This window comes from Diceros bicornis, chromosome 2 (genome assembly GCF_020826845.1).
Source record: "Diceros bicornis minor isolate mBicDic1 chromosome 2, mDicBic1.mat.cur, whole genome shotgun sequence".
Taxonomy (NCBI): Eukaryota; Metazoa; Chordata; class Mammalia; order Perissodactyla; family Rhinocerotidae; genus Diceros; species Diceros bicornis.
The window spans coordinates 60,131,851-60,154,381 of record NC_080741.1 but is presented as its reverse complement, the minus strand read 5'-3'; the positions used below and the strand labels follow the sequence as shown (position 1 = coordinate 60,154,381).

At 37.8% G+C, this 22,531-nt stretch overlaps 1 protein-coding gene across 6 annotated transcripts in view; it reads left to right on the top strand.

Annotated features, from left to right (window-relative positions):
* Nucleotides 1-22,531, top strand: part of FHIT (fragile histidine triad diadenosine triphosphatase) — a 1,365,721-nt gene that overhangs the window by 590,350 nt on the left and 752,840 nt on the right. For all 6 annotated transcript variants that reach the window (XM_058562170.1, XM_058562152.1, XM_058562157.1 and 3 more), the window contains one exon: nt 21,275-21,394. In XM_058562170.1, the coding sequence (XP_058418153.1) occupies nt 21,292-21,394 (103 nt within the window). In that variant the 5' untranslated portion in view covers nt 21,275-21,291. The remainder of the gene's footprint in view (nt 1-21,274; nt 21,395-22,531) is intronic.

The following is a 22,531-nucleotide window of genomic DNA, read 5'->3' as shown; positions in this document are numbered from 1 at the left end:
GGAGAAGGAGAGAAGGAATGAATTAAAATTTAAGTGTCTTGTGGTTCATGTACTTGGGAAGAATAGCTATATAGAAAGGTTGGCCTTGAATGTTGGCTTTGTTCTTTGTTTCTAGAATGGGATTGGCTTTTACATAGGTCCTGTCTTGGCATCTATCTGGTGAGTTGATGTCTAATTCCTACACATATGTCAGTGCTTTAGGGAATTCTACTGTGTTGGTTTGGTTTGGTTTGATTTAAAACAGTAGGCTGTTACAGGATACATTGAACAACTGTTCAATATTAGAGATAGAGACATTGAAAAGTGCATTGAATGAATCCATTACTAAACTGGTGTTTGTTGGGTATTAACCATTTGCCAGGCACTGTGTTGGCTGCTATGTGTATGAGAATGTTAAGTAAAAAGATTAATTCTTTCTCAGGAAGGGACTTTTCTCTAGTCTCTGGCTCCTTCCTTCCCTTCATCCCTCTCTTACACACACACACACACACACACACACACACACACACTCTCACACTCACTCACTCACTCACTCATTCCATTAGGAAAAGTAGCAACTACCCTGCCTAGTAAAAGCCTGGCATCTACTGGGCTATGGCCTACATGCTAGTGGGGGAAATTTCTTTGCCTAAAAGTGGCAAAGGGGCTCCACCCTGCCCTCTTTCGCTTGGACTGGCCCACAGCTCTGAATCATGCACTCATCAGTCTCTGCTCTGTAAGAGGTCTGCCTGAGTCTTCCCAGTTAGCGTTTTCAACCGTGGACTAGGGGAAGAACTCATATCAGACCAGCACTGTGTACCTGGGGTCCTGGGGTGAGGAAGCAGGAAGACCCATTTGGTTTCTGCCCTAAACCAAGTTATTTAAGGTTTACTTATAGAATTCAGAGACTGCTGGGAACTGCCCAGCCTTTCATAAAGCTATCCTTGCCTCTCTAGGTGGCTTCTGGGTCTGCTTGGGGAGAGGGGGCTGGCTGAGAGAGAACCCTGGTCTCAGACAGCAGTCCCTGCCTTGAAGGAGATTATAATCTAGTATATGAGATGGAGAATTGAGAGCATAATTACAGTGTGTGTGAGGGATGTTATATTAGGAGTGTGTCAGGTACTGAAATAAGACAGAATGGCAGGACAGGCCCTTCTACATGTGTTACACTAATTGGTGAAGACCTCATTCTTCTGCAACAGGTTGTGTCATTGATAGCCATGATAATGGGAGGAAACTGCCCCCAAATGTAAGCCACAATTGTCTGTGCACTGTCTTGTTTGTGCACTTACAAACTGTGCAGTTTGCTCATGAGAGCATGCCATATCACAGTTTAATTTTGATATTAATTTTGATCTGAAACCTTTGATCAGAGGAGCCATCATCCTGAAACATCTGTACTTGACTTCTCCGAACACAGGGCTCTGGCCTGTCCCCAGCCACCCAGTGTGCCCAGAAAAGCAAAGAGAAGACCTCGTGCCATGATACATACAGGTAGCGTCCATGGCACACAGGAAAACTCCAAAATCTTAGCAATAGGCTTAAGCATTTCAAAGAGAGTTTGAAAAATAAACAGATTTGTTTAACAGTGTTTGTAGGATAGCGTTGTAAAGAAATAGTGTAAGTGCCCCTGGGAGTGACATGCTTTCTCTCATGTTCTGGACCAGGGAGGTTAAACAGCCACCCAGAGATATGTATGTTTTCCACCCTCTCAATGAGTTAGTGGGGAAAGGGAGCTGGATATTAGCAAGCACTTGGTGAGCAAGAGACCTCTTGTGGGGCAGTTTTTGAAGATCTGAACATTATACCGTGAATTGTCCTGTAAAGCCAGAGAAAGTGCACCAGCAATTTGAGTGGAAACATCAATAAGAAATAATAAAACCTTATTAAATGAGAAGCTTCTGAAAAAGTGCACTTAACAAAATCAAAGGCAAGAAGGGAAATCTCAGCAGCAGCAACCTGAGAAAATGTCATCAGAGAATTTAGCTGTAGCTAAGTGCTCCATGGGAAATGTGCTCTTCACTCTTTTTTTTTTTTTTTTTTTTTTTACAGTGACGCATCTTTTGTAATCCTTTCTAAATGCACCCTCAAAATGGGTTAATGTTTCCTTACTTTGTGCTGAATTTCACAGAAATAAGTGCTCCTAGGGAAATTTTAATTGTCTCTATTTCTTTTTTTCTCATATTAATTCCCTGTGCAGTTGAAAATTAATACTACTGTGGATTTACGGAATTTGCTAATTAGTAAGAAGCTTGACATTTACTAATATAAAACTATGAATAAACCTACTAATTTAAAAATTATGTCACCATCAGAATGTTCCCATGGAAGCTGGAAGCTCAGAGAAAAATGTGGTCTTGAGATATTTATTAACAACGTGATTAGTCAGAGGATTACCATAGGACATGTTATTTCAATGCTAGAAATTTAATATTCATGTTCCTAATTCAAAAAGTTGAGATTCTGGGAGATAGATGTCTTACCACATCCTTAGCCTGAAATGGATGGAACCATCTCAGGGCTACTGTGAAAGCTTTCCCTGGATCACTCAAGTCTAAAGTTAGAATGAAAAATAGGTTTTGCATGTCATGCAGCATCTCCACTTGATTGGTCATGACTATCTGGACAGCTCTGTTAAGAAGATCCTGCAGAAGAACATGTCATAGTTGATTAGTGATGTCTGTCGTGTGTATAGGAGGAGGAAGCCACAGCATGAGTGCCAGGTGTGGGCCCTTCCCAATATAGACGAAACAAGGCAGTGAGTGTACCAAGCAACTGTTATTCTTTTCATCAGGAATCAGACAGAGCTCTTGGTAATCAGTGTTTAGTGGGGAAAATGTTCTTCCTGGACGTTGTGGCAGGAGGAGTAAATAATGCCATCCTAGAACTCGAAAGAGCATGCTGAATGAAACTCTGGCCTGAATCGTGACATGGCTTCATGTAGCCGTGTGTGTGTACCAGACAGGGAAGCAGGTTGAGGAGATCACAGGACGCTGAGTGGTTCCGAGTTTGTTTCCTGTTAGAGAAGGAGCTGGGGCAGGGTCTAGAGCGGCACCTCTCTTGTTAGCAGCGATTCCGCGTGTGGTTTCTAACAGCCTGCACCGTGGCACACAAAGGCAAGGTCTATAAACATAGGAGTGAGGCTGTGCCGACAAAGGCTCTGTCCCAGCAGGATTCTTGGAGTAGGTATCATCTGAACAAAATCACTTGAAGCTGAGATAAAACTTTTCAAGAGAAAAATTTTTTAAAATTCCATTTGTTCAAAATTCCAAGGTTCAAATGTATAGGTTACTAATAGCTGGCATTTGAAATGTTGTTTTAAAAGCAAAAGCCTTCAAGACTATAGAACTCCAGAGACTCCTCTCTGGGAGAACACGCATCGTCATTTTCCTAGGACTCAAAATCCATTCAACAATACATATACACTTAATTAGTGATTGCCTGTCAGCCTTTTAATTATTGTGTTGTGCTTCTCAGCCCACTTGGCAATGAAAGTTGCCATAAATTACCCTTAGCAACAGCACACACTTGAAGTCGAGTTGCCCCTAACTTGATGTGTTTCTCTCATATCATGGGTGAACCAAGTGAGCAGATGAGGCAGAGCCATGAAGAGAGTCAGAGCTTGAGTATGCCCTTTGCCTGTCCTTCTGGCCCTCAGAGATCTGGCATAGCCATCATGTGGGCTCTTTGAGTAATCTCTTTCCGCCTATGGAAAACCAGACAGACTGACTCTGTAGGCAGCAGCAATCGTGCACTTGAAAATGAATTCCTCTCCTGACATCACATCTTTTTCTGTGCTCTTCCTGTCGCCTCCTTGTCTCACCCACCTGGATGTAGACATTCGCAGTGACCATTAAATAAAAGTACAGCAAGTGACGGAATGTGGGCAGAAGATCTTTCTTGGCGTTGCTGGAGGTAGAGAGGAGGCCAGTGTCAGATGCCCTGCGTTCTAATCTTAGCACCACGTTTTACTTGCTATGTGGACTTGGGCAAGTGACTTACACTCTCAGTGCTTTCATCTTCTGTAAGAATCAGGATGATGAAAATACGTCACAAGGCTGTTGAGAGGATTCAGTGAGAGGTTTACATAAAGCGTTTAGCATGACACCTGGTGTGCAGCCAGGGCTGCAGGGCTTTTATCCCATATTATTAGTGTGATGGACAAATGGGATTTTTAAATAAATTACTGCATAAGTTTTCTAACTGTCTCTACGTGATGAGTATCTGTGAGAGATGTTCTGGCTGGCATCACATGTGTAAATGTTGACCCCTAAGTACTATTTTCAGAAACGGCTTCTCTTAGCTTTATAAAGCTGTGAAAAGAACATTCTTATCCCTGTGCATTATCATTCCAAGTCTGTGGTCAACATAGTGTTCATTGTGGATTTGAGGAGGCAGCTGCACAGGACGCAGGTTAGAGTGTCACGCCTGGATGAGGCCCCCTGCTGCTCACCTCTGATGCAGGCCTCTATCACTTTTGGGGTGTTAACATTCCCCAAAACTCACCTCAACCCCTCATCTTGCCCTGATCTCTTTCAGGGCTTAGTAGCCAATTTGGTTTACTGAGAAGAGCTTTGAGCTCTTAGCTAATAGGTGACTTTGTCTGAGTCATTTGGCTTTGGTCATTTGGTTTTGTTTTCTCAGTATCTACCATATAGGCTGTTGGGGTTTAAATGAGCTAATGCAGGTCAAGTGCCTAATATAGGCCCTGGCACACAGGAGTATTCAATCAGTGCTCATTTGTTATTGGTGCAAAGCTCTTGCTGCTATGAAAGGATATGAAGTCCAGGAAGAGATGGATTTTGGGTCGGTCCCATCTTCCCTCATTAACTACAAAGACATCCTTATCACAATTTCAGGGAGGATCAGCTCATTTTTCATTCTTTATCTTTTTGTCCCCTATGGATCTGGGCCTGTCTTTCCTAGGTGCTCAGAAAACTGTATAGATGTCAGTTAATATTTATCTCAGCACCTCTCGTATTTGAGGCAACGTGCTGGACGCTGTGGGAGATGTCAAGGAAGGTTTGTATACAGACAGCTCACCCAACTGATTGTAAGAGCCTCATCTTTCAGGATCAGGAGGAGATCAAGAGTAGCAGTAAGAAAATGACCAATTAGTCTTCTTTTGAGAACACTCAGCTCCAGTAAGTCCTTATACAAGTGAAGAGGAGGACAAGGAAGAATGAAAACAGTACAGTATTATTATAAGGGAGGTAATAGCCAGTATGTAAATGAGTACGACCACACAGGAAAGCTGTTTTGAGTCAGTGTGAATCATAAGACCAAAGCAAATGCGTAATAGCCACCCTGCAAACTCCAGCTCTCTTGCAGAATCTTGCCTGTAGACAGAAATGTCCCACCTGGCCTGAACTATGGAGCCATGTGGTAGGATTCAGGTGTGGGTCTCAGTCTGTGTGCTCGTTAGTGTTCAGTGATGCTCCCCAGTAGGCAGCCAGAGCCTCATTACTGTTCATAAGAATAAGCTAATAATTAAGAGTTCTGAATTTCCAAATGGTTGACAAATAGAATGAAGAGGTAATGAGATGGGTAGGAATGGAGATCCCCTGATGAGTGTCTATCATGGTGAGAGGATGAGGAAATGAAAAAAACGCCATTGTCATTCCAAGAGATACTGAGAAATACCTATTTGTCCATAGCACGAGGAAATAGGAAGGCATTTATCAGACAATGAAAAGTGAAACTAAAATCTGTGAAGGAGAAAGAAGGGTCAAGACTTGGACTGGTTTCAAATTCATGTTTTATTTAATATTTTATGATAGCGAAATATGCAGAAGTGGGGGTAGGGAGCATTGTTTCAAGACCCGTGAGTGAGAACCTCTCTTGATTATCTGCTGCTGCAGTAAGGTCTGACTATGTTGGTTTTAATGAGGACATAACATAGAGGCTGTAGTGTGATTTTTTGTGATTTCATTTAACCAAAATCTTCTGAGGACCTGGGAGAAGCCAGTGGATGGATGGTCTGGAATAGTCTTTGGTTCAAGGCCTTGAATTTAGATCTTGTTATCCTCACATGGGTTTTCCATATGCTATTGAACAGGATTGAAGGAAGATCTTCATCATACAGTTCTAAACCTGTACCCTACTAGATCATACCACCTGTAGCAGACTGCTAAGTAATAGATTTTATCAGTCATATAATTATCTTCTGAATAGCACAGTTAGAAATTGCTGAATATGGTAGAACACTTAAGTAGAAGTGTGTCTATCTATAGATTATGAGTGACACATAGCTATAATTGACACCGTAATTAGCGTTACTATTCCATTTTAGCAAAAATCTAGGAGTGGTGTTGCTTTGCCACAAAAATCCAGGCATTTCACATTAGTCCAAAAAATGGTGGAATCATTTTTCTTGTGTGCCGAATAGTAATCATTTTCTTGTATTCATTTGCATTGAGAGCTTTAACTTGTTCAATGTTAATGTTTAAAATATAACGCAATTTAGGTAATTTTGCTTTGGTACTTCATTTTTTTTCCTTTTAACATGCCGGAAGCCTTAAGCAAAGAAGCAAAAGACCCCTAGTGTCTCTTAACCTCTGAGAGGCCTGTGCACTGATAAAGGGATGCTAACATGTGGTTTCTGCTTCTAGATTGGTTGGTTTAGATTTATTGTACAAGCTTTTGACACCGGTTCTGAGTTGACTTCCCCACATATCTATCCAGCCCATGTTATCATCCAGGCCATAGAAATGAACTCTTATGAATCTTTTATGACTATGTAAAGAGTATAGTATAGGTAGGAATGCTGTAGAAAATTTGGGTACTCCAGAAGGATACATGACATTAAGATGATTTTTCAACCTATAATTCTCTTCCTTAAGTATTGTTTTAATATCATAACCTGTAAGTTCCCTCCTGCTATTGCAGTCCATAAGAAGATATGGTTTAGGGTTATTTTTACTGTTAAGAGGAATGTCAGCCTCTATCAGACTGAGAAGTCGTGCTGTACTCTGTCCTTCAGTTTAGAAACCTTTCTTTTTATTCAGGCGTCTATCTTTCCCACCTGAGCTCGTTATCTACAAACGTAGACTGTTGATTTTCTAAATGGTTCTAGGCCTCAATGCTGGTGTTACAGACCTTCCACCTGTGTTTAGCTTGGCAGGAAACATTTTTTTAAATGACATAATTCTAAATTTTATATATTTTTGCACATATGGTACTGTGTTTAATACTCAAGGTCAGGCTGAAGTGTAAAACACATAGAATTCATCCATTCATTCCTTATATCTTTCTTTACTGTATGAAAAGAAATTCAGGAGCAAATATTTTTCATAGGTGGGTTCTTTTTGAAGAACAAGTCTCCAGTGGATCAGTGGGAGAAGGGAGTAGGCAATTCACATTACCCAAGGACACTTGAAAATAATCCCTTCAAATAGCTTCTCCAGTGCCTGGTCACAGTAGACAATAAAAGTATGCAGAAAAGACAATAGAATTGACTCCAAACCCATTTTCTCAGAGGAAAATCATCATTAATTTCTAGATTTCCCTATGTACATGTACACACACAAATAATTTTTAAATATTTTTATATGTGTACTCACTATTTGAAAATAAATGACTATTACAGTTATATAGTCTAAGGCTATATATTATAATTATGTAAATGTAAGGCTATATATTATGATTATGTAAATATGTTTATATATATTACAAATATAAAGTTATGTCTTCTTTATTTGTATTTCATTTTCTCATTGGATGAATCAGCTATAAAGCTGATATTGTTATTGGTAGGTGGTATGGTGGCAAGGATGTAACAGGTCCAGAGAGCTCTGGGGCAGTACAGGGAGTAGGTGTAATTACTTGTCAGGAAGCTGGCAGTGAATAAGCAAGAGTAGGGGGTTCTTGATGCTCACTGCACGTTAGAATTACCACGGGGACTCTTAAAAACAAACAAACGGAAAATCCAAAAAAAACTCTGATGCCCGGGTCTCAGCAAGACCCATTAAGTTAAAATATCTGGAAGTAGGCTGTTGGTAAGGATGTTGAGAAATTGGAACTTTTGTTCATTAATGGTAGTAAGGTAAAATGGTGGAGTCGCTAAAGAAAACAGTGTGGCAGTTCCTCAAAAAGTTAAATATGGAGTTTCCATATGACCTAGCAATTCCACTCCTAGGTGTATACCTAAGAGAATTGAAAACATATGTCCACACAAAAACTTGTACCTGAATGTTCATAGCAGCACTATTCATAATAGCCAAAAGTAAAAACAACCCATATGTCCATCAACTAATGAATAGATTAAAAAAATGTGGCATAAACATACAATGAGGTATTATTCAGCCTTCAAAAAGAATGAAGTCCTGATACATGCTACAACATGGATGCACCTTGAAAACATTATGCTAAGTGAAAGAAGCCAGACACAAAAGGCCACATATTATATGATTTCATTTACTTGAAATGTCCAGTATAGGCAAATCCATAGAGACAGAAAGTAGGTTAATGATTGCCAGGAGCTACGGGGAGGGGGAAATGGAGTTTCTTTTTCTAGTGATGAAAATGTTCTGGAATTAGTGGTGGTGATTGCACAATTTTGTGATTACACTGAAAACCACTGTAATGTACTCTTCAAAAGGGTGAATTTTAGGGTATGTGAATTGTATCTCATTTTTTAAAAATCTTAGGAAAAAGTGCATGGGAATGGGGCATGGGGAGGACTTTTTTTTTTTAAGCTCTTGAGATGATTTTAATGTACCACAATAAAGATCTGGTCCCTACCTATCTTGCAGACTTTTTCCTCGCCTTTTTGTCTTGCTTCCTACTCTCAGACTCCACTGTCCCACTGGTCTTTCCATTCATCTAAGACCTTGAGCGCATTCTTGCCTTGGCACTTGCTCTTTCTTCCACTTGGAACCTTCTGGACCCAGACACTCACATACAGTGGCCTTCTCATTAAGTCCCAGATCAAATGTTAGGTTCCCTTTCCATTGATGCTAAACCAGTCACTTCCATCCCCTCCAAGTCACTACCTATTTTTGCACCCTGATTATTTCCTTCGAATCACAATCAGAAATAGTTTTGCTTGTTGACTGCTTTGTGGTCTCCACCACTTACCGTTCTTCCTCCTCATGCACCTAGAAGGCTCCATGAGAGTTAAGGGCCTGGTCTGGCATGTTTACCACAAGAATAGTATTTAGAATATGGCAAGTATATAATAAGTATTTGTTGAATGAATAAATAACTGATTAGAGTTTAATGAGCAACCAATTCAAGGGAAGATGATTTCAGTGTAGGCAATCCCTGAGAATCATTGTAGGAGAAAGGAAAGGAATCATTGAGAGTTCCATAAGAGATGCTAAACCAGCAAAAGTTGCAAAACATTAAAGTGACAGGGGAGAGAGCAAAAGGAGAGGTACCTGCTGAAGGGAGATCTTGAAAAAGCAGTTGACATTTTGAAATACCTATGTGTTTCTTGTTTATAAATAGCTGAGCTTCAGTATTTTTTTTGAGTTGTTAACAATTGAAAAATGTTCTTTAGTGACACTGTAGGTTGATGACTTAATATGCTTTACTAAAAATTGCTTTTTTCTTTGTATAAAAATGTTAGAGGTACACTTGTTTGCTTGAATTCGAAGACACTTTGGGCTGTCTTCTCTTTCTCTTTGTTCTTCTTGTCATCGTCTTGTGGGATAGTCTTACATTGTCTCCTGTGGAATTTTGACATATGTCTGTAAGTTTAGAATGTTTTATAAATCATCTAAACCGAACTGTATGTCACCAGCTATCCATTTATGTACCTTGATTGTTTTCCAAGTCATCACTAAAATGTGTTTGAGATCCTGGCCAGCTGCAAGTGTGTTGTTCCTCAGATGACAGGACATTTTTCCTGTTAAGGTTAGTCTTGGGATGTATTAGCCAGCAGCTTTTCAAGCCCATTTACATTTTTGGCTAACATTTGAGCCCCCAGTTTTTAAATGAAGTGAATTGAAATAGAAACATATTTACCAATTGGTAGAAGTGTCTGTAGTTATTTGCAGTATGGCTTCTTCTGATGACCCCCGAAGAGGATTGGTCATGCTCTCTAGGGTTGGTCTAGATTTGTGCCGTTTGCTGAGTCATGTTAGGATATCAAAATAGCAGATTATTTTTAAAGTAAATCCTATCACCCCCAGCCATAAGGGAATAACACATTTATTTTTCAAAGTAAAAGAAAATACAAGTTTTTCATTCTTTTAGCCAAAAGAACAGTATTTCTTTTTCATCGTGTCTGGCTTCTTGGTTGCCTAAGAGATGTCAGTTTTCATGGCAGATTGTTTTAGCTGGGATAGTTAGAAGAAGTTATTTCCCCCTACATTATATTCCTAAGTAATGAAAATTTTTATTAGAGGTTTGAAGAATCAGAGAATGCCCAGTGCTGACAAAGTTATGGGGAAATGGGCCTTCTCCCTATACTACTTTTGAATGTAAGTTTTTAGAAATGTTTTCTGAGAGATTTTTAGCATCACATATCAAGAGACTTGAAGGTTCTCTTGAACCTTCTTTGAATATCCTTTGAATACAGTGATTCGCATATCTGAGAATTGACTCATGAGAAGTAATCAAAGAGATGCATAAATGTTGATATATGAAGGACCTTCCTCGTAGGGTTGTCAGGAGGATTAAGTCATTATATAGAAATTGCTTAGGATGATGAAAGTATGGAATAAGAGTTAGCTATTATTTCTGTTTAATCAGATGCTGCTTTTGAACTGGCACTGCTCTACCTCTAATATAGAGACGTTAGCAATCATCTAATGGCAGGACATGCCAAAGTATAATTTTATTTTTTAATTTTAACTGACAATTGTATACCATTTGACAAGCTCTCTTCCAACCAACTTACTGATATTAACTTATGTATTAGTCTATAATTAATAACTGTTTATTGAATAAAATTTGGCATTACTTTTTGCCAGGGTAAAATACTAACAACAATATGATGATTAGCATTTATCAAATACTTATTAAATGCTTTACGTGTATGCTTGAGAAGAAGGTACTATGGCTATCCTCATTTCATAGACTAACCCTAGAGCTGTGTTCTTAACCTTGTCATCCCAGAGGTTCTGCTAGAGTTGAGCTTGGAGGGAGAATCCTATTGTTAAGAATCTATTGTTTTAGAAAGCTCCTAAGATAATTTCAATAAACCTAGCTTGGGAACTAGTGCTCTGGGGAAATACTTCTCAAACTTTAATGTGTGTACACCACACCTGGGAATCCTGTTAAAATACAGATTGATGCAGCAGATTTGGGGTGGGGCCTGGGAATCTGCATTTCTAATAACTCTCAGGTGATGCAGATATTGTTGATCAGCAGACCACATTTTGAGTAGCCAGCCTACTGTATTGCTTGTGGAAATTATCAGACTTTCCATTTGTCCCAAAGAAATCATTCCCTGTAGGGAAAAGGGAGAGAGTAATTATGAAATGGGGTTGTGGTAGTCTGTTGGTTAGGATTTTGCATTCTCATGAGCATGGCCATTAGGGACATTTGCTAAAGTCTCGAGTTTCTCAAACTTGTGTTCTTGGGTTTTGAAGGGTCCTAAGATTTTCAGAAAGGGGGTTATATTTTGTGTTCTCCATTTGATGAAATAATATGAAAATAATAGACATAAGTATATATTCTGAGTCACCGTCTTCTAAGAGGGTACTGCCATATGATTTTGGCACCAATGGATCCCCTAAAGTGACTATTATTTTTAATTTAGTGTTTCCGAAAGTGGGTCCCTGAAGACCTAAATTCCCAAGTTTGAGAAATCTTTAAATAGTATCTTCTATAAATAGTATCCTCTAAAGGAGACTCTCTAAGGTTCAGAGTGAATTTGAGTAAACCAGTTGACTTGCTAGACTTACTCGACCTCTCTAAAATGAAAGGACTGCATCTAAGTAATCTCTTAGGTCCTTTCAATTCAAATTCTAGAGTTGATTTTTTCTTTTTTAGGGCAAGGTTAGAAGCATATGGCACTTATTTTAGTTGGACGTTAACATATCATTTGAAAGCAAACCAGGAAGAAAACTGATCTAGCCTGAAGTGAGCTGTTGTCATCTCCTATTGTAAATGGTTGCAAAATTTCACATTTTGGAGCATTTGCTTTTGTGGCCATTGAACCTTTTTCCACTACAAATTAGGTTGCCGATCTAAGCTTAACGAAAAAATGACTGATCAAATCCACCGAGTCAACTGTAGAGACCTTTTTATTACTTCCTTTCTGTTTACTAAATTTTGAAGACAGAGTTCTAAAAATAATGTGATGCTGCTAGCTGGTGAGAATTAGAGGAGATAGAGAGGCAAAGATAGGTTATAGGAGGTAGAGATATGTTATAGAAGGTAAAGAGATCAAGGGAGAGTACAAATAACTTTCATAGCTGAAAAGATAGGAAATGGAGACTCATTTTATACCTTGAAGTCACATATTTTTAGGTCAAAGTAAAATAAGTTATTACTAAGGAATACAAATTAAAAAGTTTATTAGCTAAAAACATAAAACTTTAGTGTTTGTTAACATACTTCCATTGTTTGATTATAAAGAGACACATGCAAGCCTCAGTACTGTTTCTGGAGTGAACCTAGTCTTTTCTATTTCTGTCTTACCTAAAGCCCACTACTAAGTCTAAGGCCTAAACCTTAGACTGAGGTCCCTAACCCAGTACTTGGTTCTCTGGATGCCAGAAGCCATCATCTCCATATTTATTGAGAAACAGATCCAAGGAGATGATTTTCTCCTGAGAATTCAACAGAATATTGGTACATCCAGCCTTCTTGTTTCATTTTAAGCTAAAATAAAATTGCTTTCTGCCATTTTTATGTGAGAGGAAAATATTTAATATTTATCTCAGCCTTACAGACAGTTTCAGATCCTGGAGATGTAGAAATCTTTCCATCACACAATATTGGCTCTTACGCTCTTCTCTACTTTTTGTTCCTTTTATAGTTCCTGGAGTATTTTTCTTCTCCGCTGAAAGTAAAACTTGAGGAAGCATGTCTGCTAGCAGCACAAATGGGCAGAATTTTACCACAATTAAAGAAAGGCAGAATTGGATTTGAGCAAGGAGATATAACCATTTAGGGGTGCCAATGTCATGTGATAGACATAGTGAGATGTGCTTTACATACTCTGTCATCCGCTATTTTCAGATGAAATATCTGAGGGTGTGAAGTTCAGTGAATTGCTGAAGATCAGGGAGTGGCAGAGCCAACACTCAAGTGTGTGTGCTTTGAACTCTAATTCCACCTCTTCATGCTTCCTCTCAACAAAGGGTAGTTTGAGTTATATGGAAATGTCAAAAGGGAAGGAACAGTGGAGGTCAGAAGAGAGTCAACATTTCAAATTGTTGCCAGGCTAAACTGATGAGAAGAAATGTAATAGAAATATATTAGCTCATTGGCAAGAGTGGTGCCTGGGAAGGAGAGGAATGAGAGGAAGGGTAGCCTCGGGTAGAGGAGAAATGGGAAATAAGCCTAAAATGTAACACTAGGAACTAACTTAATGGGTGGATGAATATCAGAATGAATATAATCAGCAGTCAGATGGATTGACGCTGTCTCCCAAATGGCATCAGGAAGAAATAAAAACATGAGAAGACTAAGAAAAGAGTTGAAAGGGAGAATGAATAGAAATGTTCTATAGAATCCCTGAAAGGCAGAGAAGTAAACTGAGGTCAGGGAATATTTGAAGAAATAATGACCAAGAATATAAAGAATGCAATGAAAAATGAAGACCTCATATAGAAACAGTTAACAGACCACCAAACAAAAGGAATCAGGAAAGTAGTCTGTCGTGGGTTGAATAATGTCCCCCCACAAAAGAACCTCAGAAATTAACCTTTTTTGGAAATAGGGTCTTTGCAGAAGTGGTTAGTTAAAATGAGGTTATACTGGATTAGAGTGGATCCTAATCCAATGACTTATGTCTTCATAAGAAGAAGAGAGCACACACAGAGAAGATGGCTCCATGAAGATGGAGGCAGAGATTAGAGTGATGCATTACAAGCCAAGGGATGCCAAGGGTTGTTGGCAACTACCAGAAGCTGGGAAGAGGCAGGGAAGAATTCTACCCTAGAGTCTTCAGAGGGAGCATGGCTCTACCAACACCTTGATTTCAGACTTCTAGCCTCCAGGACTGTGAGAAAATGAATTCCTGTTGTTTTAAGCCACCCAGTTTGTGATAATTTATTACTGCTGCCCTCAGAAACTAATGCACAGTCCTATACTTAGACCCTTAACAAAACTCTGACAATTTTGAGGTAAAAACTCTATCCTCCTCCAATGAACAGGAATCTGATTGTCAGTGGACTTTTCTCCATAGCAACACTAAAATGTGAGAGGGCAAAGGAATAATAGTTTCAAAGTATTGAAACAAGTGAACTTTAAGCTTAGGATTTTATTTCTGGTTACTTTAAGTGCGAGAGTAAAATAAAGATATCATCCTGTATAATATCTCAGTTTTCCACACATAGACCCTCTCGGAAAGTAATTTTAGAGAACGTATTCTAGCAAAAAAAAAAAAAAAAGAAAAAATGAATCCAGGAGGAGGAAATGAAATGCAATAAATAAGAGCAAGTAGGGAATTTAGTGATTTTTATGTAAATAAGCAAGTCTTAGTTTCTAAGAATGTGATAGGGTACATAATCAGAAAATTGTCCACTAAGAAATAATTTGAAATGCTGTATAAAATACACAAATATTCACTGAAAAGTGTAGTTGAGCTTTGAAAAAAGGGGCCAAAAATCAAAGAGGAAGCTAAAAATCAAAAGAGGAAGTAGTGCTGAGCCCATTGCTGCCCGTGAGGGGGATGTCTCTAGAACTTGGTCAATAAGATAAATGAAAAATATGATTGCTGGAGTAGGCAGTGGCCCCCTCCCCCGCAAAAAGCACATAACCAAAGCCAGCATATCAATAACTATTTGAAATTATAATACAATATTATTTCAACACATCAGAAATTGGACATAGGGAGGATGGGGGATGAGATCTGAAAGAAATCCTTGGTAAGAATATACTGAGTACATAGATATTCATCAGCTTTTAGATATTGATGGAGAAGTTGAGGATTAGTATGGATTGTAATAAGAATAACCACTACTGAAATAAAATAGAATATATAATTTTCATACCCACAGGAAAAACTTCATCTAGCCAGTGGAAGGTAGGAAGGAGAAAAAAGTAAAACAAAGAGATGAAATAGGATGTTCCACGTAAGCTCAAAGAATAATTGGCATAAACATATGGGCATTAAAGTAATCAAGACAGACTGTCCAATGGATAGAAAGCAATGCTAGAATATATTTGTTATAAAAAACATTGGAGGGGCCGGCCTGGTGGTGTAGTGGTTAAGTTTGCACGCTCTGCTTCAGCAGCCCAGGGTTGGCAGGTTCAGATCCCAGGCACTGACCTACCCACTGCTCATCAAGCCATGCTGTGGCAGCATCCCATATACAGAGGAAGATTGCCGCAAATGTTAGGTCAGGGCCAATCTTCCTCACCAAAAACAGCAACAACAACAACAAAAAATTTGAAAGGACACAGGTTGAAATTAAGGGGATGGAAAAAGTTACACTTGTCAAATACAGACAAAAAGAAAAAGGAACAATAGATCAGGGAATAAAGCAAGCAGGGACATATGTACATGCAATAATATACAAAGCAGGAATTTATGGCATTTGACATTGATCAAGTAATTGTAGTTAGAAATCCGGTCTTTTCAGAAACTGATGAAACAATGAGACAAAAAGTAAGCAGAGAAAGAGAAGATTTGGATAACAATTAATGAATTTGATCTACCATGTATATAGTACTTCTTACCCAACAAATGCAGAATATATTTTATTTTGGAGGGCAAGTGGATTAGGCACAAGCTTCATCTTTTAATGGATCAGGAAGGAAGCCTCAAATTCTAAAAAAAATCAACATTATAGAGATTCTTTTCTCTAACTACAGTGCTTTAAAATCAGTCATCATTAACAGAAAGATAGCAAAAAAATCCCGTATGTTTGGAAATGAAAAGACACATTATGAAATAACCCTCAGGTTAAATAGGAAGTGATAATAAGAATAGCAAAATTGTAAAGCTGAATGATAAAAGCACAGTAGGTGAAAATTTGAGATAGCAAGCTAATGGAATACTTTGAAAGCAATATGTAGCTTTTGTTACCCAAGAGAAAAATGGAAAATCTGAAACCCCATAGCTCAATGTTGGACTCAAGTAATTAGAAAAACTGTAACATGGTAAATCCGAAGAAACAAGAAAGAAAAAAAAAATGAGGAAACAAATGTAAGTGCAGAAAATAAGCAACAAAGTAGAGATAATTAATAAAAGCAAAGAACCAAAAAATAGTTCTTTGAAAAACTTCATAAGTTAGATATAATTCTTGTGAGACAAATGAAGAAAAACACGTATACAGTAAGAATAAACAAAATACAAACAAAATACAAGAATTATGGATTACATTTTAATCTGTTAAAAAGAATATGACGCATTTTTACCAATAAAGATGAACATTTAGTTGAAAAGGATATATGGCGAAAAATTGATGCAAAAAACCCCAATCAGCAACCATTAAATAAATTGTAATGATTATCAAGACTTAATCCTCCTTGCAATATAGAAAGAGGCCCAGACAGTTTGACAAGTGAGTTTTCTATTTAACTCTCAAGGAACAGAAAATCCTTGTGTATAAAACTTCTTATAGAACAAAGAAAAAAAGCAAACCCATTAAGTTTTGTTTTGAAAACAAAAACCAGATTGAAAAAAATATTGGCCAACTTCACTTATGACATTGAAAAACACTAAGAATTCAAATCTAGCAGTGTATTAAAAATAATACCTTATGACTAAGTTGAATTAATCATAAAAGTGAAAGGATGTTTCAGTGTTTAAAAAAATTTGTTACTGTAATTTACCACATTAATGGCAAAGAACAAGAAACTGTGTCACCAATGATAAAGAAAAAGCATTTAATAAAACTTTTTTTCTTTTTTAAATGGAATCAACCCTTAGCAAACTTGAAATAGGGAATTTTTTTTAGCTTGATAAAGGCTTTCTACTAAAAACCTATGGCAAACATCATTCTTAATGGAAAAAACAAAACTTTAAACTCATTCCTTTTAAGGGTGGAAACAAAACAAGGTTGCCCTTGTTACTTCATCTCAACACATTGCCAGATACCTGACCAAGGCAGTAAGAAAAAGAAACCTACAAAAGTAGAGGAATTGAAATGAGAGAGATAATTGTCATTATTCTTAAGTAAAGTCATTTATGTAGAAAACCAAAGAGAATCAGCAGAAACTATGAGCAGCAATATAAGAGTTCAGCTAGGTTGACAGCTTGTAAGAGCAACATATAAAAATCAATAGCTTTCCTCTGTACTAGGAGTAACCAATTATAAACTATGATGGTAATAAGATGCTATTTATAATAGTGACATAAACTAAAAGCTATCTAAGAATTCATAAAACATAAGGGAAATTTAAAACCCTATTACAAGAGTTTTATTATGGTATTAATAGAGCATAAATGCAGCATTCATAAATGGATTGATTGAATATTGTGAAGATGTGATATTTCCCCCATTAAAATTTAAATTCAATGTAATTCCAATCTGAGCAAGAATTTTTTTGAAGGGGCAGAGTTGAATCTGAAATTTATATGGGAGAATAAAAATCAAGAAGGATTCTCTCTTCACAAGGCATTAACATTATACAGCAGGAGTTGGCAAATGACAGCCTACAAGCCAAATCCAGGCTGCCACCTGTTCTTACAAATAAAGTTTTATTGGGAACACAGCCACATCCATTCATCTATGTATTGTCTATGGCTGCTTTCATGCTACTGTGACAGAGTTGTTACAACAGACCGTGTGGCTCACTGATTCTGGCCCTTTAGGGAAAACATTTGGCACCCCCTGTTGTCCAGCATCTGGCATAGAACCAGAATATAATAAGTCCAGACTCATTCCTATGTACATATGGGAAGTTGGTATAATCATTCCCAGCAATTGGTGCTAGGAAAATTGGCTCACAAAAGGAGAAAAATGTAAACCATTTCCATGCTTCATGCCATAAACAAAACTCTAAATGGATTAAATACCTAACTGTTAAGAGCGAAATATAAAGCTGATAGACGAAAATTTAAGAATGTATTTTTGTAACCTTATGGTAGAGAAGGGTTTGTTACATAAGAATCACAGAGCCCAAACCATAAAAAGCAAGTTGATAAATACCTCAAAATGAATGGTGTTTGTTCAATGGAGAGTATGATAGAAAAAGTAATAGATGGTGAAAATGTAATTGGCATGTTTCATAGACTGAGATCAATATTTAAATATACTGGGGACTCTGGGAAATCAGAACACAGAGGGAAGAAACCAATACAAAAGAAGGCAAGTATGAATTGGCAATTCAGAGAAGGAGAAATATACACATGCACATATCACGTTGGAGACAAGCAAATTAAAGATGAGATGCCATTTTGCCTATCATATTAGTAAAAGCTAGGAAATCAGATATTCTCAAGTGCTGTCAGGGATGTAGGAAAATAGACATCTGCATGCATTCCTTCTGGGAATGCAAACTGGTGCATATATTTTAGAAAATCTAAGTGTATAACCTAAAACCCAATAATAGGACTCTAGCATAGATACCCAAGGAAATATATGTAAAGATGGTCATCACAGTGTTATTTGTGGTGAAAGATTGGAGACAAGCTAGCTCTTCAGCACTAGAGAAATGGACAAAGAAAATTACATTGGAATACAGCGAGAGGGAATGAGCAGTGAGAAAGAGTGAACTATATCTATTTCTAGCAACATGAATGAGTCTCTAAAACAATGTTGAGAGAAAAAGGCAGAATGAGATTTAAAGCATGGTACAATTTATAGACAAATTTAAAAGCCATATACAAGAGTCCTATATATTTTTGACATATAAAATATTTATAAAAATACAATGAAGATTGTAAATACAACATTAATTATGAAAAAGTGAAGCCTTGTGGTGGGAGAGGAAGGAATGGGCCTGGGCATAGACGATAAAGGGGAAATGATGATAAGAAGAAAAATGAAAACCAAAAGAAGAGCCTTTCATGGACTATTAATAGTAGCTTATCAACTAGACCCTATGCTTAAGTCAATTCTGTACAGTTATCCTTAAGAAGAAACAGACTCCAGGGACATTACTCCTTCCAGCATTGTTAGATCCAGGTGCTCACACAGTGTCATCAGGTATGGGTCTCTCTCTGTATCTTGGCTCTGCTGGCCTCAGCGTTTGCTCTGATACCAGGCAGGCTCTTTTTAGTGTAATCTGTAGCTGTTCCAGGTTCATGTCCTACTAGTTTGGGAACTCAGCAGAAAGAAAGCAAGCCCTTTCTCCATAGTATCAGCAGTAATCCTTGCATGGATATCCTTCCTTTGAATGCCTCATTTTTTGTCCTGTGTCCACTCATGAACCAATCGTGTGACAGAGGACTAAGGATGCCTGAGTCATTTTCCCATCCCTAGAACGCAGGTAGTAGGGATATGTTGGGCTTACCCAAAACAAAATCAGGGTGGTATGGCCGGAACTACAGAAGATGGGTGCTGGGGAGGCAGAAAACACGGATAGCTGCAGGGAACTTGAATCAATGCTGTTTGCACAATGATTGAAATGCGTTGCCATGTTTATTCTAGAAAAACTGGGGAAAATGAATAAAAGTTAACTCCAAGTATTGGAAGCACTGCCACTTGCATGATACGTGTTTATATAGCCCCACGGCATAAATCCGTGACAAATAGATGGACTTGGTATGAAAGACAACTACATAATTGCTGGAGTTGATTCTTAGAAGGAATGCATAGTGAACTTCCCATCAGTGGGTATATTCAACCATAGGCTAGCCAGCTACCTGGCAAGGATTCTGTAGAGAAGGACCCAAGGATTGGGAGAATAGTTGGGTTTGATCAGTGGTTCTGAATCATCTGGACAGCTTATTAAAGTATAGGTTGCTGGGCCCTTCTCCCAGAGTTTCTGGTTTGGTAGCTCAGGAGTGAAACTCCAGAATTGCATTTCTAATACATTCCCAGATGCTGCTGCTGGTCCAGGGAGCACATCTTGAGAACCACTGGGTTAGAAGATTTCCAACATCCTTACTGACCTTTCGTTTTTATGAGGTAGTTGTAAATGTTCTAAAACCAATATTTGTATCATTGAGGTGAACCCTCCATCTTATTTCTTTGTACCTGAAATATGTTAAGTTCTGGCTATGTTGTTGCTTCAACTGTAGATAACATTTGCATAGCCTTCTGTATCTTTTGGGTCATTGGGAACATTAGAATCGTTAAACAATTTATGCTTTATAAAATAGTCAACCATTTTCTGATGTCATCTTTTTTGTAATCCTGTTTCTCTTTTCCCATGGGTTGATCTATTTTCATCACTTTTGTAGTAGGGTGGTTCCTGAATTAGAAAAATGAAATGATTTCCCAAGGAGAGGGTGTCTTAGTCCTTCAGAAAGTAACTTTGTCATGTGTAGGCATCCAGCTGATGGAAAATCATTCCTTGGTACCCTAGATGCCAAGTGCCAAATCTTGCTTCAACCTGCCCGCACCGCCCTCCTCGTCCCCCCCACCGCGGCTTTCCCCAGAAAAGACAATATGGAACACCTCACATACCTTGCTGCATCCTGGCTCTGCATCAACCAGGAAGAGTTCTCATCTCAAACTCTATTTTGCCTCTTCCTTCTCTTTAATCAATTTTTTCCTCTTTAATTTTGGAAATTTTACTATAATAGTTCCATGGGAGTGCTAATATGTTTCTGTAATTGTAGGTAAGGTCAAACAGTGCTTGTACTTTTTCTAAATTGGTTTTATATAAACAAAGATAAAACCATTTGAGAAAAGCATTTAAGAATTAGAAGGTTTATAGTCAACGCTTAACAATGAAAATTTTCAGCTTAGCAAAGATGGTGAAATGGATGGGTAAAAATAAAAAGTGCCTGACAGGACCTAGTGGATTTGGGGTGAGGTGGCCACCTAAAGTGCAGAGGGATTTAAGAAGACTGTTTTGCTGTCCACGTGCAAGCTTCTGCTTGAAAACACTAAATCCAATCAAGGCAATGCTGGTGGAGAGAGTGGAGTATTTTAGGAGGACTTACCCAGAATACATCTTAGTGGATATTAAATGGGGAACAGCTTAAATGTTAAGTCTTCTTTGCAACTAAGAATCTGTAGTAGTGGAATGTGTTTCTTTAAAGTGATATATGATGTGAGTTGCTCATCTGAATTTTATAAATGCCCATTTCCTAAATCATCTTCTCTTTCAGACCTTAACTGTGAGGAAATGTCCTTCAGATTCGGCCAGCATCTCATCAAGCCCTCTGTGGTGTTTCTCAAAACAGAACTGTCGTTTGCCCTTGTGAACAGGAAGCCTGTGGTACCAGGACGTATCCTTTGTTTTTTTAACAGAGGAAAAATAAAAAATCCTCTGTACCTAACAGAACAAATGAATATGGGATTGGCCTCCAATGTCTATCCAAAAAGGTAAACAAGGAATCCGCCTCCCTCCGGCTTTGGAAAAACCAGGTAAGATGTGACACATTTATTCTGATTCCAGTTGGTGACGCCAGTAATATGCTTGATCAATGTTGCAGAACTTCTGAAAAAGAGTTGCTTAGCAACGATGGCTTTGGAGGTGAATTTTTGCTTGACCTTTTGACTATCGTAGCTGTGTAAATAAATAAGTGCCTCTAATATGGTCCCAATGAATATTATGGGCACTTTGTTTTCAGTTATCAATTATGAATTTTAATAGTAAGATAGATGTGATGTGGAAGTAAGGTATGACATGAAGATTTGAGACTGACTTGGTTTCTTTACCTCTTGGAGATCATTCAAACTGTGAGTTTTAATTAAATTCATACACATAAACATACTTACAAAATATTTTTTTCATGTTATAATCCGAAATAGCATTTTTTCTTGGAAAACATCCCAGCTTCTACATCATTGTCCAGTGTCATTGGTGGTAGAGTTGTTTTATTTCCCTCTGACCATTGAGTTGTAGTCTTTTTTCCTATTGACTTCAGTAGGAGTTTTATTTTTGCAGTGGGGATAGCAGGATTTGGTGAGATGCTCTAGAGGGTTATTTTTGTGTTGTTGAAAGTATTACTGGTGACCATGTGCATATGACTTTTGTACTGACTCTTCAGATTTTTGTTTCTCTTTCCCCCTTAATTTACTATGCAGAGGGCAACAAAGTATAAAATTTCATATTTTAAGATAATAAGCATTTTCTACACTGGAACATGATTTTACTTTGAAATAAATTTCTTGGTAATTCTGAATCTACAAATATGTCAAGATTTTTTCCAGAATGAGTTATATTCGTTTCAGTGGGAATTTTCAAAGTGCTTGAGAACTTTATGAAAAATCTTTTCTTGGCCATGTAACTATTGTACATTGAAAAAAATACAAATAAGAAGACATGTACCAAAAGATAATTGTGATTTTATGGTAGACTCCCAAATTCCCTGAATCCAAATTTTAACTAAATAAATTTTGTGAATTTACAAAACTAATGA